The following is an 18,660-nucleotide window of genomic DNA, read 5'->3' on the forward strand; positions in this document are numbered from 1 at the left end:
CAAGGCCTGAACCGTCAGACACGCAGCCTCCGCCGAAGTCCATTAATACCTGACAATGTACACCTCGAAGGGCATTAACCCGCTTATAACATGGTCACTTGCCAAATAACATATTTAAAACATTAGTTTTATAATTTGTTTTACAATCAAAATCTAAAGTTTTTCCAAACAATAACTCTGTTTCCCTGGGGGTTTGACTAATACCTGGAACAATCATTTCCATCCTATAAGGTTCTTATGCAATGCAAATGTTGTTTACTCCTCCAGGAAATAGGAAGGACCTTAGATACGACTTGCCACCCTTAGCAACGGGAGATATTTATAGTCCGCTCAGCTCGTAGAACCCTTCAGCTTAGCTACGAGCCAGAAAGCTAACGCTATGCTAGCAAGATTCAAAGTCAATAACATTGTGTACAATTGGCAATCAGTAAAAATAATTTGACAGTATGTTGAACAACAAGACAAGCTAGCTATCCAGCCATGTCATTGTCCCCAAAACAATATAAAGATTTTCAGGAACAATGTTAGGCTACTGTCGGTCGAAGCCTTAGCTAAGTAGCAAGCTAAACGGCAAACTGGAGGAGACATGATCGCTGATACAAAGTAAGTAAACCCTTACTTATTGTGTTAGATTTGCCATAAAGCTGACGTAATTGCCAGCAACATTAAGCCTAACCTAAACAGTTATTGCTCATACCAATTTTCAAACAGGTTATCGTATTTTTTTCATGTAGGCTAGGCTAGCCATGGGCACTAAGGTTACTAACAGCTGATGTAGCCAGCGCATTTATTTATTAATTTCAAACGGTAAACAGTCAGTTTCACCGGAACTCCATTAGTAGGTGTCCTACAACACTTTTTTTATAGACACCCCTGCAGCCAATCAGAATCGAGTATTCACCAGACCATGGTATAATCTAAGTTAACCCAATCAACTTCACTTACTTGCCAACATTAGAGGATAAGTAGTGAAGTGAACTGAAAAAGAGTTGTTGTTTTTTTTATTTTATTTTTTTAATATATAATACAAAAAGGCAGAAAATGTTGCGGAAATATTTTCTTCAAAACGTTCAGTGGTGCTTGTCTAAACTATAATTTATTATCTCCTTTGCAGATATGTACCATTGTATGGTACCTTAATGAAGTCAAAAATAAATCAAAATAAAAACTCACAAAGAGTAAAGAAATAAAAAAGGAAAGAAAGAACTATTCTACCTCCACTAACCACCGAGGACCATGTCCCTCCAGAGGAGCTGCTCCTGGTTGGTGGAGTCACTGGGACCTCTCCAGGGGCATTGTGGGAAATTAAATCCACTCCTGGAGGAACGCCAGTGGTCCGACAGGGTGGCACTCTGTGAGCACGAGGCGTCCGCTGGGATTTCGGAGACATCCTGGGTGGGCCTGTAGATGAAGAAAGACCGATGAAGACAGAACTCCATAAACAGACAGTGGATGAGGTAAGCACACTGACAAGCCTGTTTCCTACAATCCTGCTGTGAAGGTTTCTCTTTGAAACTCTGTGTCTTACAAAAGCTTTTAAAAATAAAAAATAAAAACTCTGCACTGATTAGATCTTAATCTAGGGTTTAAATAGCACATCACACAGTGATGTTATTTGGTGACATGCGTGTTAGTGGAGAAACTGCAGATGATCCCACAAAGTGATCAATCAACACGCCACACTCTTCAAACCACAACCAAGTGAAGTGAGAGATGAGAAATGGGGAAACAGAGGAAAGAAGGTAAGGTGGAAACCCGTGTTTAAAGAATTCACTGTTTAGCAGTTTGTTCAGTTACACAAACTGTGTGTCTTAGAGGTGACAGCCCAGTGCAAAACTGATCTTTGGCTTAACATCAGTTCAATATTTTGCCATTTTACTGTAAACACATTTGAAAAGTATCAACAAGATCCATAAGTATTTGGACAGCAGTACTTTTTAGCTTAGTACTCCAGCTCATTGGATTCAACACAAAACAAGGACTAAGAGGTTAAAGGGCTCACTTGCAGTTTTAACTGAGTTTGAAGGTGAACATAGTAGGACTGGTAACTCTTGTTAAACAATGCCCCGCCCCATTTTAGGACAATGAAAAAGAGCATCACCATGGAAGATACTGGTGAGTCTACAACCGAAACACACCTGCTTATGTTTAAAAAATAAATTCCTAAATTAGACATGATTAAATAGTAACTTGGTACTCTTGTTTTGATATCCTCTAGTGGTTGAGGTTCTCACCTTGCTGCCATAATGTGAGGTTGTCATTACAGGTACAACAGATCACACTTGCTAAGTGTAATCACAGGTGCAAAAGAGTTTAAATGTTTTAAGCAGAAAAGGTCAAATGGGTAGAATGGCAAACAAGGGAGCCATGTTTCCTACACAGACCATCCAATATGTATGTAAATACCATCAAATTAAAGCTCAAAGCTAGTATTTTAATCTCATGTTCATTGATATAATTTCAAATCCAATGCGCTGCAGTGCAGAGCCAACACAACAGAAAGTGTCACTGTTAAGCACTGTATGTGTACCATATATTCGCAGTTTTGTATTTAAAAAAAAAAAAATACATTGCAACAATCAAGCCTTTGAAATGTTTAAGGCTATTATAATTTTAGCCAAGTCAATTTTTTTACAATTCTTTAGCAGCAACAACATTCCTAAATTAGCTAGAATATTATGCTGTCTGCTAAGATCTTCCTCTTGACTGCTCCATCAGAAAACATTTCAAAAACTGGTGCCTTGGTGTTTAACTCTTGCTGACAGAAAGCACAGCACACATCGTGGTGCACCCACGACAAGGTGAAACTGCCTGACGCACTGAAAAAGGATCAGCTTAAGGGCTTACCAAATCCTCACAATTTCAATTGGTATGGAAATTGCAAATCTGACCCCAAATCAGTCTGAAGAAGCAACTTCACCTATTTGTGTTGATCCACACTAGACCTGGGCAAATTTATTTTTGAAAGTAGTTTCCTTATTTAACTTTTAAGACGCTTCGAGCGTCTTTCAGTCTGATTATTATGGAAAATCATTTCCATACTGAGCTAAATCCATCCACCTTCAACTCATGCCTTTGCCCAGGTCTACTCCACATTGATGTGGGTACCTTCTGAAGACATGCGTTTGGGCAGAGTGGAGGCTGGCGATGTGGGCCCATGGTGGGAAAAGGAGGATGAGGAGGAGGGATAGGAGGGGTGGGATGAATGAGAGAGAGGCCTGGAAGGTCGAGAGGGGGGTCTGGCGGGCCTGGTGGGCGTGGTTGCCCGAGGAGGCAGGGAGGAGGGGCCAGACTGGTAACGAGAGGGGGGGCGGGAGGAAGGAGACGGACAGGGTGAGGGCCAATGGGATGAACCTAAAAGAAGGAGGGACAAATGATCAAGGATGACAAACGGCAGATAACAACCAGTTAGGGTGGGGAAAACAAAGGTATAGCAGGAATATAAAGAAGTGGGAGATTAATAAATATGAGTAAGAATGGCAAGGTAGAAATAAAATTATTCAATTGACACAAGTAAAGAATGATAAATAAATGATTTATTAGCAACAAATATGAACATCCCAGAGACACTAAACCAAAAGTCACCACTGGCTTTAGTTCAGTTACAGAGAAGGGGATAACAGAGGGAGAGAAAAAAAATCTATACCTCTGTACGCATTATGTACTGTATATAGCTGTAGCAAGTAACACCATAGTTTTGCGTGTGATGTATTAAACATACCTCCGTTAACCACCCTCTGATCAGCCCCGGAGCTAGGACTGTAGTCGTGAGGTCCTGGTCGAGGAGTTGAGGGTCCAGCTGAGCCCTGAGCCAGACGAGGTGAATTCTGACGTCCCAGTCCCCAGGACATTGCCTCCCTGTTCCTCTGACCTGGAGGAATGTACTTGTTCTCTCTGCACACACACACACACGCACACGCACACACACACTTAATACAGGCAGATGGTTCAGTTATAAAGGGGAGAAATTAATACAGGCAGATGGTTCAGTTATAAAGGGGAGAAATGAATTCTACACTGTATTACATTTAACCAAATACTTCTCATCAGCCAAAATGAGCATGTTTTCTTTAATTACCAAGGAAGTATTTGTTCTGGGAGCAGCTGCTGTCTACTTAGTGAATTTGCTGGAAATACTTGGTCTCCCTTCAAGGCTCGAATATGCTTCTCAAGCCGCAGATACAATTCAAAATACAAAACATAATGGAATTTCATTATATTTAGTATTCCCAGTAAGGGGGCTTTCACATCCGGGACATGGGCCGGATAGACTACACTTGACCCCAAAGTCCAGTTGTTTAATTAGTATGAACAGGGCTTATGGTTACTTTTTTTCCCCAAGGAGCACGTTTTGCTCCCAAATTGAAAAATGTAGGATTGACTTACATAGGCTACTGCTTTTACTGCTGATTTGTACAATAATACAATCATGTTATGGATACAAAACGTTATGAAGTGTAATGTTTTCTACATTATATTGATCAAAAATTATAAGTAATGTTGAGCCTACAGTGTAACGGACCACCACAGTTCATGCATACATGTGAACCGCAGATAAATTGCAGAATTTAACCTTCATAGTGAAAAAGTCACACTACGTGAATGGGGCACAGCGGAAAGATGGCGCGGAACGACGCTGCTTGTTCAGGGTTTTCATGTGTACTCCCATAGGCCTACTACACTTCGCATGAGGAGTTAAAACCAACTGTACCAAAACACTGAATTAGACTACTATTTAATTAGACTACGAGACGTTTTTAACCGGTCATTAAACTGTCTCAATTTAATACTGATGCCGTCAGAGGGCCGCAGAGACAGGCTGCAGTCCGAGCTCCGGTGGAGCTCTGCGCCCGTCAGCAGCGGCTTCTCGCTGCGCAGCCGGGCCCCCAGAGCAGCATGATCACCGGGAGAGTCTGGTACAGCCTGAACTCTGCAAACGGAGATCCCGTTAGCGCTAGCTTCACAGCGGAGCGTTCATTCAAAACGATGCAGCTTAGCTGTCTTATCAGCGCCAGCTACATGTGTAAAATAGATCAGCTGTGGATGAGAGGGAGGCTGGCTACTGAAAATCAGACGCTTTGGCGCTGCAGATTTTTCTTTGGCGGGGGGCGCCAAAACTTTCTCTATGCAGGAAAAACCCTGCACAGTACCTGACGGATAAATCAGCACTCCCACATGAAATGTATAGTCCGTTTTACACATAAGCCTATTGCGATTTGTTACAAAAAAAGGGTGAAAGGAATATTTTATTGATGAATTTATAACAATATAACATGAATGATGTATGTTTAAACAGACCTACAGGAGATGTAGTTTGCCAACAGGCCAGGCCAGCTCCGTGACTTTACAGCAGGGGTTGGCAACCTTATCATGGGCATGCGGTACCTTAACCAATGGTACGCTGGCAATATGTGTGCAAGAGAGTAATTGATGTGTTGAAATCACAGTTGAAATGCTGAAGCACTCGCTCATCCGCATGCCAAATTACAACTTTCACAGTTGCGAGACCTGTTATTTACAGTAGTTTGATTGACTTGGATCCCCACCATAGACTGTATAAAAACTATCTGCATGCAGCAAAGACCCACCCTACTCTGCTTCTGCTCTGATTGGCTAGTAGGCTACTAGTAACGCTGCTGGCGGAGTGGGCTCGGTAGCACTATGTCGGCAATGGCAGGCCCACTAGCTAAGAAAGCTAAAGTTAATGTTCTGGCTTTCCAGCCCTCATGGACAGAAGGGTGGGGTTTCATGTTTCAGAAGGACCGTGCTGTGTGCACTTTATGTCTTGAAAATGTTGTTTGCCGAACATCAAGTGTTAAACGCCATTTTGAGACCAAACATGAGAAAACTTTCAAGGATGCGGCAGCCTCTGCAACTTGAACAGCTGAGTCGCAGCGCGACCATCGGCTGGCTTGAGTCCAGGTGAGACTTTGTTTGAGACAATCGCGGTGTCTCTCCATGTTTCAGGCCCTGGCACTAGCTAGCTGTGAGGGACGGTGACTCGCTTCAGTTAGGACGGCAACGCGCGTTTTACTCGTTTTGTGTTGTTGGCGACATCTGTTGTTGTGGGTGTATTAACATAAAAAAGTGTAGACACAAAATATAAGACGACCCCACTTTTTCAGATGTATTTCCAGAAAAGAATATTATATTTATATTCGAACCAATACGGTATTTGCCCTAAATTTGTATGCATGTCCTGGTCTCACCTGCTAAGTGTGTGAGTCTCCCTTTCCCCTCGCACCACAGCAGTATATTTCTCCTCCTCAGAGCGTTCATCGTTCTCCAGGGCCACACGGGCCTTGTATGTGGCACTGGCCTCAATCTCCTCTGCCAGCTGGGCAGCACGTGCCTCCCTCTTGAGGAACTCTTCTGAGTTGTCCCGCTCCAGGGGAACCCTGGAAAGCAAGCTCCGGTCAGGCAATGGTAGCAGAGGGATGGAGTGACTAGGGAAGGCCTGATATCAAGTTATAACTTTTGTCATGCATGTCAGACTAAAAGAATATTAAAAGCATAGGTATAAACCAAAGATAATAAAAAGATTTGCAGAAAACATTCTTTCATTTTAAATATATGCATTACATATAGTGTTATAGGAGTATGACATGTAGATTACTTATATGAAGGAAATTGCAACAAAAGTGTACATATCAGTGTTCCCCCCACCCCCCGCGCCACAAATTGCTTTCTAATCTGTGGGAAACTGCATATTCTAATGAAATAAATACTTTGAACAAAGTGATGTGTGCAGAGAGACACATATGAACACAGAGAAGCTTACGTATATGTGGACAAGCTGCTGTCATATGTAGACAAGACACCATACTTCTCCTCGTTGTACTTGAACATGTCATTGGGATCCCACCCGTTTGACTAATACAAAGAGAGAGAGAAGAGCAGAGAGAATTTCACAAAAGTCGTATTAACAATCTATCAATGCTGTGATGAGATAACACAACCCGTTTACTTATTTTACAGTCAAAATTACATCATGTCATCATATGCAGGTCTATATGGATTATGTGCTCACTAAGTGCAGCATCAATGCATTTGCTGTGTTTTTGTCTGTATCCTTACCACATCTGTATCCAGGGACTCAAGGCTGTCAGAGTTGTGGGTCTCTCCTCCATCCCAGGGCTCTAGATCCTTCTCTTTATGCTCGCCATTGATCTTACTGCTCACTGCTGTATCTGTGAAGTTGTCTGCAGCGCACAGAAAAATATACATTTACACACACACGTACGCACACACATGCACAAACACACCTCAGGAGCTTCTGCCACAAGCTCTCACAGCAAAGGTTTATATGGAGGCACACCCACTTACAACCAGACATGAGTCCAACTGGATTGGGGAAAAAATCCTTTCAAAAAAATCTGAGCTATGCTTGAGATGGCCTTGGTAAAGCTAGCAAGGATAAAATGTTCGGACAGTGGGAGCAAGAATATGAAAACAGACTTGTCAAGAAAGGCAAAAAGCTAGTCCCCAATTACAGTTTGAGCTTGTAACAAAATGTACTCATTAAATGAAGTAAGGTGCTACAATATTTTCAGCTGGCAAACTGTCATCCGAAAATGAATGCATGTAACACAGAGTCTAAAAGGCCTGTCTTTTCCCCCCACTTAATTTATTACGCATCACCATGGCAACACTTTGAAAGACAACATTCACATGTATAAAAGTCTACTTGGGGCTAATGATAGTCCATACATTAAGGACCATTCACTTTAATTAAGTTAACTTACAGAATACTTTGGTTGGCTCAATGAACACCAGGGACAGGCTTGCTCAAAGAACAACCCCAATTATATTTGAAAGGAAATCTGATCTCATGTCAACCAAGTCTGCTCTCACATTCTCAGAACTGGCACCAATGGACTGCGTGCATCAAGCATATCAGCCACCTGGAGTTACATCAGCCATCCCAACTCATCCCACAATTCAGAGTGCATTTAAGCATTTCTGGCACAGAGCAAGTTCAGAGATGCTAGATTTGCACCATGCACACAGTTGGGCTAACAGGCCTGAATTATATTAGTAGAGGTGGTTGGTATGCTCTATGCATTCTGTCCATCAAGGGAATCGTACATAAAATAGGAAGATTTACAAATCAAATGTGGGCATAGTGAGGGATAAGCAAACATGCATTTAGATTGTAGTCAATTATATGACTTCAAAGCACTTCATGGCCAAAATTAAACACCTTGACATAATTAGATTTTTAATATAATGCTTAGAAAGCTAATTAAGGTGCTAGTGCTCAACGTGAGTTTTCAATATGTTGCGTTCAATGGAATCATACTCATGTTTGTAATTTCCCCTTTTTCATCTAGCTCTAATTTGAACTGAACTCTGGTTCAGTAAGGTTTGAAATTTAGACCCGCAGCAGAACCCCTTGTTTAGGAAAAGAACACAATGCTCTGAAAGCTAAGTTAAGACAAAAATAATTTTCATATTCTTCCTCTTCTAAGAGGGAGTCATTGCTACAAGGGTTCCATTGCTGGCTGGCTACACAGTACGTGCTTGGGCCTAAACCATACAATAATTAATTAGTTAAAACTATATTTTATCTAATTTAAATGATAGCTTAAAACTAAAACTACTGTTAAAAACAAATACAATTAGTATTAGTGTTAGTTTAAAGGTCCTAAGACATGCTGCTTTTTGGATGCTTTTATATAGGCCTTAGTGGTCCCTAATACTGTATCTTAAGTCTCTTTCCCGAAATTCAGCCTTGGTGCAGAATTACAGCCACTAGAGCCAGTCCCACAATGAGCTTTCCTTAGTATGTGCCATTTCTGTGTCTGTAGCTATTGAGGAGGAGAGAGGGGGGGACAAGGTAGAGGGTGGGGGTGTGGCCTTGACCAACTGCCACTTTGCTTGTTTGCAAGCCATGATGTCTCTCTCTTTCTCATGGGCGGGCCAAATTCTCTGGGCGGGCAAAGCAGAGAAAGGGGAGGTAACCTTCCTCCTTATGACGTCATACTGAGGATATTCCAGATCGGCCCATCTGAGCTTTCATTTTCTCAAAGGCAGAGCAGGATACCCATGGCTTGGTTTACATCTATTGCCATTTCTAGCCACTGGGGGACCATAAGCAGGCTGGGGGTACTCATATTAATGTTAAAAAACCTCATAAAAGTGAAAGTGTCATGCCATGGGACCTTTAAAACAAATATAGGTGTTAGTTTACTACATTGAACATTTTACACCATTAGCTGTACATCTCTCACACATGCCCAGATTACTCTTAAATTAACATAAAGCCATACTTATAATGTCCAAGGCTTTAGCATCTGCTGAACTCTAAAGTAAAAGCTTAACTGAACAGTGTATGATAGAGGTTGGACTTATCAGGAATATCCAGTCAAAAAACAACATAGGATCTGGTGAAAAGACGGAGCAAGACTGACCTGGGTCAAATATTTAATTCTTGTTCTTAGATTATGTGAAAGCTGTGATCCCCAAATTCAATCATCAAGTTTGATTTAAAAAGCAGCAATAGGTGGCAACAGATCAGACCCAAGCCTAGGAGATTCACAAATTAGTTTGAGTGCATACAGAGATGTGCGAGAGGAGAAAATAGCCATATATTACCTGTGTCAGAGGAGACTAGACCATTGGAGAGGAGAGACAGACATATGACAGAGTCAGAAGATGGACTGACTGACAGAATGATCACACCAACAGTGGATCGTTTTTTATAACGTTTTTTAGACTTAGCAGACTCCCCACATTCCCTTATTTAAGCTATTAAGTTGATAAAAAACACATGTACAGTACCTTCTAAACAAAAATGACATTTCTGACAGGTACGCTATCTGTAGAAATAATGAACTGCCTTGTTGACTGAGTAACATAGGATCACTAACATTAGCAATGGTGCTTTAGATGTTTTACTTTTCTGCAAACCCTTGTGAAATTTCTAGTCAGTATACAGTTATTGAATATATATATATATATATATATATATATATATATATATATATATATAACAATTTTATTTTACAAGTAGCACCAGTGCAGTGCTATGTCTGTGAATCATGTGGTGAGACCCTCACCCTCCCACACTGTCCATTATCGTTCAAAGAAGAATTGTATGGGTCAAGATTAATTAGATGAAGAAGACTCATTTGGCCTTTATTGAGTGTCCTTGGTGCACCAGGGCAACCTTCAGGCAAATCAATAGATCACATTAGTCTTCAGTGACTGGCCACTCAGAGCAGACACAAGATTTAACTCGTGGCAAAGCCTCTGTGACATAAAGGTAGTACATACAGACTGAAACAGATCAAAACGTTGTGTATATGCACTGATGGGCATTTACTCTGGCATGTGTTTATTTTTCTGAATGTGCAAAGAATACAAAGTGACAAACTCAACTAGTTACATTGTGTATGCTTCATGGGGTTTTAAGACTAGGTATATAAAGGCTGCTGTTGATGTATCTAGATAATATTTATCAACAAATGCTCTCAGTACCTTTCCTGGCGAAATTCAGGTCCACATCTTTGAAGGTCACCACTACGACATCTGAGGCCTTGAAAATTATGCTCTCCACAATATCCTCTTTCCGGGGAGCTATACTTGGCTCTAGGCTCTTTCTGTGGGCTGCATCCAACACCAGGTCACACTAAAGGAAGAAAGTTATGTTAAATTGGATTAAAGGGGAATCTGAAATACAGCAAAAGCATTAACTATCTACAGAAGAGAAAAGGAACCATGGGACATGTAGAACCAAGAGCATGTATTCTTTTCATCCCAACAATGTAACGTACCGGCAGCGTTGGGAGTAACGTGTTATAAAAGAAACGCAATTACAGTAATGTATTCCTTTTTGCTGTAACGCAGTAATATAATGCATTACCAATTAAATTTCGGTAATATTATACCCGTTACAATCTCAGTAACGCGAGTTACAATGCTTTTTAACGCAACATTTAGTGGTGTTTTGTTTTTTTAAGAATTCAACAACACCGCGAAACATTTCTTCACAGGAAAAAAAAGCCCTGAGTATTATTTCCTGTTGCTGTATTCGATGATTGAGATGACTGCAGAGACAGATACATTTGCGAGATGGATATTATTTTCAGGAGTTATTACGCTGCGTTGAAGCAAGCTGTCCCGTCAATGTTCCCGTGGTCAGAGCCAGAACCAGAGACGGTACGGACAACATCTGTGTCCCAACAGGTAGCGCGGACAGCAGTGTGTCCGAGCTGCTGACAGATATAAACATGTCGGGAATTAATGTTTAGGCTTGCTACACGTAAATATCATTGCATTTTATCAGTGGTGGAAAGTAACTATGCCGTACTTTAATACAACTGTAAGGTACCTTTGAGTATTTTCATTTTCTCCTTCTTGCCTATTGTACGTTTTACTTCTCTATTTTTATAGCTTTAGTTACTTTGAATATTCATATTAATTATACAAAATATTATAAATAATTTATGATGTATTAAAGTGGATAAACATGAGACTTTATTGATCCAGTGGTGAAATTCACAAGCTACCTGCCAATTCAAACTCCCGCTGTTATTTTGGTGAAAGTAACTCAAAAGTAATGCAAAAGTTGTGTAAAGCATTAAAATTCAGAGACTTCAGAGAATATTGTGATATAACTAATTACCCTCAAATGACCGTAACTAGTCATCTATGTGTTACATTTTGGAAGTAACTTGCCCAACACTGTGTACCGATAGCTGGACAGAAATTGTCAACCATTGTTAAACTTTTTAAGTCAATTTATTAAGCAACAATGCCAAACATTCTCTGGTTTCAGCTTGTTGCTGTTTTTTTCTATGCTATATCATTCTGAATCATAAATATCTTTTCATTTTGTCATTCAGACATTGTATGCAATTTGAAAAACGAAGGTCATCTTGGGCTCTGGAAAATTGTGGCAGACTTCTTTTGCTATTTTCAGACATCTTATACACTAAACAATAAATCAATTAATAAAAAAAGATATAGATGAATGTATAATAATAAAGAATATTCCTGATGAGTACAACCAAAGAAAACAGGACATAATTAAATCACTTGGTGTGTTTAATTGGAATTAAAACCTGCAATCTTGGCCTAGCATGGCACATCAAAATGCTTGCCTCAGGCTGAACTACAGAAGAAAAAAAAATCCTTTCTAGGTATTTTGGCTGACAGCATATACAAACTAAAGTTTGATTTTGACAACAATTAATTGAGTTCTGCTCATTTAATAGCATCCGTGCCAGATGGAGGAGCTTGTGACCTCCTATTTCATCAAAACAAGAAGTTATACAACAACTGGTATAATATTATAGAAGAAAATTGAAAACGCAAGCACTGCAACCAAACATTACATTGTTGACTAAGAGACGGTATACAGAGGGGTATTGAATATTTCAGCATGTTTGACTGTTCAGCTTGCTACACTGTGGTAATAAAAGCCAAATGTGAGGCTTTGTTTTGGTCCCAAAACGAAGTGGTGTGGCTGCCTGTGCAAGCACACCAAATCCTTATTTACATTTTAGTCACACAACCTTATACAAGAGGTGGGAGATACAACATGCATAAATATCTTGCCTGCTGTTAGGTGTGAAAACATGGGATAACGTATGTTACAGACATCCCATCAAGAACTAAAGTTAAAGCCAAGCCTCTGCCAAGTGAACTGGAAAGAAACTTCTACTATTGCTCAGGTTAAGCAGGTGCAAAATGAAATTTCCCCCACAGAGAAAAGATTAGAGAGTAATTCAACCTAAAAGGGAAGATGAAGGGCCACATACCTCTCCACCATAAAAGGAAAGATAAAAAGGGAAAACTTTACCCAAGCCAACTCAGGGGTGAAACTGCTATTGAGTGCTGGCTGGGCACCATCTTACCAGCATAGTTAACCTTAATTATTAGTACTGCTACTAAGGAATTTACAGATCTAGCTCCATGTTAGCGCCTATAAAGAACATTGCACATTGTGTGTGATCCTTACCTCTGGACCGTACGTCTTAAATACTCCTTCATAGATTGTTCCATTTTTCACTTTCAGCTCACACTTGGTCCCCTATAAATAAATAGGCCTATCATTATTCACTATATGCAACACTCATTCAGTGCCAATGTCAATTTACACATTCAAAAACAAGCTCAAAAACCCATCTGCTGTGAAAAAGAAAAAAATGATTGATAAAGCTCTGCTTTGTTTATGCAACCAGCTGTCTCTACAGATCACACAGGCTTTGTTTATAGCAGCGTAGACATTTTGAAGTACATACTTCTGTTACAAATTAATTGAGAGTAAGCAAGATTCACATGGTTGTTTCAAACAAGTTTTTTTTGTAACTGCTTATTTCTCTTTTCATTATTGTTATTACACAGAAGATAAAATTCAGAAGGACATACTAAACATATCTAGCCTGGAAACCAGACAAATCTGCAAGCTCAAGTTTCATTTCCCGCAGATACATCTGGCCCCCCCCCCCTCCCATTCAGGCAGTTTTTTCCCACCGGACAGAACCTGGACGGGCCAATCACAAAAAAAAATTCTCACATGGGTGGGTTTAAGATGATGACTGACAGCGGAGCGTCAGGCGAACCGAACGTAGTTACTGAACGTAACTGGCGTCCAGCGCAACGCACCAGACTCAAGAAACTTGGATCAAACCGTCTAACTAGGCAGTTCTGATCAAATATGAATCAAGATTGTGTTACTGTAGTTCCTATTTCTGGCCTTAAATGTTTTCAGAAACACGTTTTAATGTACTGTTTAGCTATAATTTCAAAAAGTTTGTGACCAGGCAGCCATTTTTTCCTGCTTCAAAACTGACCAAGCACCGCCTCAACTTGCATGTGTCGCTCAGAGCTACGTTGTTTGGTTGCTCTGATTGGTTGTAGGTCACGTTCCTTGGCTCTGATTGGTTGTAGGTCTATTCAATTGAGTCCAGAGGAATTTTGTTCTGTGCCGTTGATGATGCCCCTTGGGAATCAAAAATGAACAGAGAGGTTCCAGACTAATGCACATTTGCGCATTAGTCTGGCGATGCCAAGCTAAGACATATCTGGAACATCATCTAAAAAAACTAAAGACAGACACACAGTTAACATACCACCACTGAAGTCAAGACATGGACCATCCTCATATTTGCATATACACCATTGAAAATGACCTAAAGGAAAAACACAAGTTAACGTTTGGTGTTCCCCATTTGCAAAGAAAAATTGTGCTAAATAGGCTTTCACAGGGAGGTGACACCTATTGGACATTTGTTCCATTCATAACGCACAACAATAAACAGATATCCAAATACTGGGTTTATGCTTTCTATGAGGTCCATTCTGTGCAACATTTTAACTAAATTGCATGCCTTACAAAAACATGACATTGTATTTAAATGACTGCACAGCATGAACAAAAGGAGCACTAATCCAGGGTATGGGTTTTAATAAAGCAGCTTCCCTTCTTTAATAACTTACAGTAGAACTGGGTGATATGTTGAAAATCAAATATCACAATATTTTTGACCAAATACGTTGATATTTTGGCAATATTGTAGGGTTGACTATTGGTGCTTTCACAAAATATTTACACAATAACATTTTTGATAAATAATGATCAGTAATATGTATATAACGACTAAGTAGGTAAAGGCAAATAGAACAGCTACACAGTCTGGTAAATTCAGGAAATTACATCAATTTACTGTAATGCAGCCTTTAAAACCAGGAAAGGACAACACATCATATTATGATATCCAAAATTTAGGAGGATATCTAGACTCATATATCGATATAATATTGATATATTGCCCAGCCCTAAGTTACAGGTTATCAGTTATCAGGTATACCAAACTTCTGATGATATATGCTATGTGGCATTGAAGCTATTTTCCACTGACTCATGAGAGTAGGCTACTTACTGCTGCGGGACCTTTACCACTGTGTCTTCCCCTGAAAGAAAAAAATGGCATTGTTGTCAAACTCACCAAGTTTATGAAGTTCTTGCTAGCATACTGAAACAACGTGCTCTCTAATGGGGCAACTGTAGACTGAATCTCTGGAGGTGGTGCTGCAAATCTAAGATTGTACAGAACTGCTGTTGCACATGTTAAAGGGGAATCCCAGGAATCATCATCAACACAAATTATCAAATGTAATCTACACTTATATTTGTTATTACAAATTTGAATGCAATGTAGATTCTTAAAATTTCCCACAGATTCCAGATCCAGGACATTTTGCTGGCTGGAATAATGTTCAACAGGCTGCGAGCCAAACACTCCGTAGGCTACATTTTTTCCAAGCATGTCCTAAAATGCACCTTGTTCAGCAGCTGGCACATGGCCAGGCATTCATACTTGATTCCATGTAGGCAATGGCCACTATCCCTACATTATATCAGTTGTAGTAAATTAGTAACATGCTCACTTAAACACTGTCATAATAAAACCTACCCAAGTAAAGTCGAACTGAAATAGGACGGCTTTGTGTGCATCAGTCCAATTGGTCCTATCGTATTTTACAATATCTTCGCACGGCCTTAATGGATAAATCCTACGCAATGAATGGGACGTACTGTCCTAGTGACCGGTGAATAGAAGCCTGGCCATATTAACACAACCAAAATCACGATAAGCATGCAGCTTTTGCACTGACAGTGTGTGTTAGCTTTATCTTAGGACGACATGTACAGAAATGTCATGTTCCAAGGACATTATTTTACACGAGCAGCAACGTCAAGGTTGAAAGCCCGTCGGTCTATAATTCCCCCTTCTCCTCCTCACCCCCGTCTCCACCACACCCGCCCCTTTATTTCGTGCGCCCACACGGTTTATATCATTTCTTGGCAAACCCGTTGCAGCAATGTTGCGGTAACGTACCAACCTAGGTGACAGTGAAATGAAAAACAAACACAGCTGTTTAATCGCAGTCTCTTAGGTTGAAACGTCGCCAGGCTGTCACGTTAGCAAGTACACTGAATTACAGGCATGGGCTGTCAAACTGCTAATTAACGCTAGCTAAATTGACTCCAAGCTGATAGTAAACGGATACCAGCACATTGGCAAGCAGCATCACTGCTACACACATGTGGGAAATATTTTGCCCAGCCAAACGTGTCTTACTACATTATAAGAGACCAAATGATACGGTTTATTTAACGTGCAAGAGGAGGTAACGTTACGTCGAAGTTGCAACATTTGGGTAAGCAGACAGGCCTCGCTAGCTGAACTGCATAACGTTACGCTAGGAGCCACACAACACGTCGCAAGGCCCATATGACGTTCAGAAACGCGTATTAGTTTTGGACCACTTAACGGGAATGTCATCTCTCAAAACTGCCACTGTTGGAGTTGACTGTGTACAGGTACTGAAAACTGGCCACATTAACCCCCGCTGCTGTGTTTTTATTTCGCTAAATTAACGTTTTAATTGCACTGACCTGCCCAGATTCTGTCTACCCCCGCCGCTTCCTCCGGCACCGGAGGCGGCGGCACCAGCGGTGTTGCCACCGCCGGGCTTGCTGCGATTTCCACCGGCCTTCATTGACATGGTGATCCCATAAAAGACAGCGTCTTAAAACGACCAGCTTCACACCGCAATTTCTTGACGATGAGACGATATGTGATTGTGTGACAGTTCGCTAAGGTTAGCAGTCCTAAGATCTGGCTAGCTAGCAGGGTAATGTCAACGTGCCTCTTGAGGAAGATGCTATGCTAAGAAGCTAGCTAGCTCGCCAACAGTTGCTATCTAAATTAGCAATCTACAATTCCAATTAAAACGGGAAAAAAAATATATTTAAAAAAGGCAACACGCGCCAATCACTCTTCCAAAATAAACATCGGTGTTACACCTCTTGTCAATTTGTTGAGTAATCCTAACAAATAAATTCGATTATCTCAAAATAGGGTTTACAGCTATCTCGGGTTCTTTCCGTTGCTAACAGCGAAAAGACCAAAACAGTCTGAAAGGGGACAAAAAACAGCGGAGGGATATATATGAAAGGCGTAACGGCTCATAACATATAACTAAATATTCCCATACTGTGTTCTTTGACAACCATCAATCTACTAAGAAATAAAAATAAATCGTGGTCCTATTTAATCCAAACTACCAAAAGAAACTTAGATCTCATTTGTTTTGCAAAATTACACATACAACATGGCACTATTTGCAGGAAGTCCATGTATCCTCGACGGCTGTTTTGTGGCATCCACGTGAGCCGGCGAACACACCACACGCTCAGGCGCTGTCGCATAGAAACACACTATTTACACACTGCTTGCTGCATATTGATGGCTATATTACAATACATTACTATATAGACTGTTTGATAAAGATTACACTTTGTTTGAGGTATTCCCATCTTGCAAATAACTGGTCTGACCTCGACAATCCTGATATATGATTCTCCCAAACAAAATTATTCCCAAAACATTAGCCCCCTGAAATTATCGATTTTAACATGTATTTCGTGAATGAATCTAAATCTAATCTCAAAACGACTTTTCTCTTATTTTTTCCTTTTACCAGTCTATATTTTGCGTTTTATATGGTACTTTTGATATCAGTTTTTTTTTAAGAAACGTTTATTCAATTTATAAGTAGAATAAATAATACAATAATTTAATAATAAATTAAATACAAAATAAAATAAAAATGGCCAATTCAACATCTGTCTACAATCGAAATCCCATTTCTTTTAAAGACATATTAATCTTTAATGTCCTTTTTCAACTTTTTAGGATCGAATGTAATGACATTTTTCAGTAACATTCAATGACTTTGAAATAACTTGTAAATGACTTTTTCCAGTTAGTCTCTTTAAGGACCATATTAGCTGCACACTTCATGAAAGGAAAATGTCTACATGTCAGATGCCTTTTTATAATTTTCCATTTCATCCAATTGTCAAGCACTACTAACAGTTTGTTTTATGCTAATAATAATAATACATTTTATTTAATGGTACCTTTCATGGCACTCAATGTCACCATTACGTCACATACAATACATACAATAAGCAACAGAGCATATAGGTCAGCAATAAAGTCAGTGTAAAATAAGACACAGTTGTTGCAGTTAAAATGAGCTAGTTTAAAAAGATGGGTTTCAAGAGCTAATTTGCATTCTGTATGTCCTGTGGATGTGAGAGGGAAATGAGTTATCATTTCAGTTAGCATAGGAGAAGGCCCTGGCACCCATTGTGCTGCATTAATTCATGCCTTCAGTTATTGTTTTGTAACATAAGACATACAGTAAAAGACCTATATTGAGTCTTTGTATTTAAGAAAGCTCAGATGCATGTGTTTGTGGTATTGTGTGTGTCTTGCGTTGTGACTTTATAATTTCTTTTGGAATTATTTTTTAATCACAACTTTACCCTGACACCTATCGGGAACAATAGATGAGTTTTGCACACGAACAAAACCCTGTAGTATTATTAATAATGGATGGTAAAGAATATCTGAACATTTTTAAAGGCAATGTTCTGTTCGAAATATCAATTTTACTTTTCCACTGTTATCAAAATGTTGGTGAGGAGTCTTTTTGCATTCCTTCATTTGGTTCCACATACCTCACCTCTCTTATAATGAAATGTCTTAACATCAATGAAAATAAAATTCTAAATAGTTATTTTGCGCACAAACTATATTCAATACCCTGTCCCTCCAAAAGTGAAGAAAGTGT

The 18,660-nt window shown here is 39.8% G+C and overlaps 1 protein-coding gene across 8 annotated transcripts in view; it reads right to left on the minus strand.

Moving 5' to 3' along the window:
• atxn2 (ataxin 2) overlaps window positions 1-16,958 on the minus strand; it is a 29,407-nt gene extending 12,449 nt beyond the window's left edge. For 4 of the 8 annotated variants that reach the window (XM_031305319.2, XM_031305318.2, XM_031305316.2 and 1 more), the window contains exons 1-12: window positions 16,412-16,957; window positions 14,892-14,922; window positions 14,082-14,141; window positions 12,968-13,039; window positions 10,483-10,633; window positions 9,598-9,612; window positions 7,078-7,202; window positions 6,782-6,873; window positions 6,210-6,398; window positions 3,722-3,894; window positions 3,109-3,354; window positions 1,216-1,401 (exon numbers count right to left, since the gene is read on the minus strand). In XM_031305319.2, the coding sequence (XP_031161179.1) occupies window positions 1,216-1,401; window positions 3,109-3,354; window positions 3,722-3,894; window positions 6,210-6,398; window positions 6,782-6,873; window positions 7,078-7,202; window positions 9,598-9,612; window positions 10,483-10,633; window positions 12,968-13,039; window positions 14,082-14,141; window positions 14,892-14,922; window positions 16,412-16,521 (1,450 nt within the window). In that variant the 5' untranslated portion in view covers window positions 16,522-16,957. Of the gene's footprint in view, window positions 1-1,215; window positions 1,402-3,108; window positions 3,355-3,721; window positions 3,895-6,209; window positions 6,399-6,781; window positions 6,874-7,077; window positions 7,203-9,597; window positions 9,613-10,482; window positions 10,634-12,967; window positions 13,040-14,081; window positions 14,142-14,891; window positions 14,923-16,411 lie in introns of all 8 variants that reach the window. The other 4 variants (XM_031305320.2, XM_031305322.2, XM_031305317.2 and 1 more) reach the window with 3 other exon arrangements.
• Between the last annotated feature and the right edge of the window lie 1,702 nt (window positions 16,959-18,660).

Source organism: Sander lucioperca, chromosome 2 (genome assembly GCF_008315115.2).
Source record: "Sander lucioperca isolate FBNREF2018 chromosome 2, SLUC_FBN_1.2, whole genome shotgun sequence".
NCBI lineage: Eukaryota > Metazoa > Chordata > Actinopteri > Perciformes > Percidae > Sander > Sander lucioperca.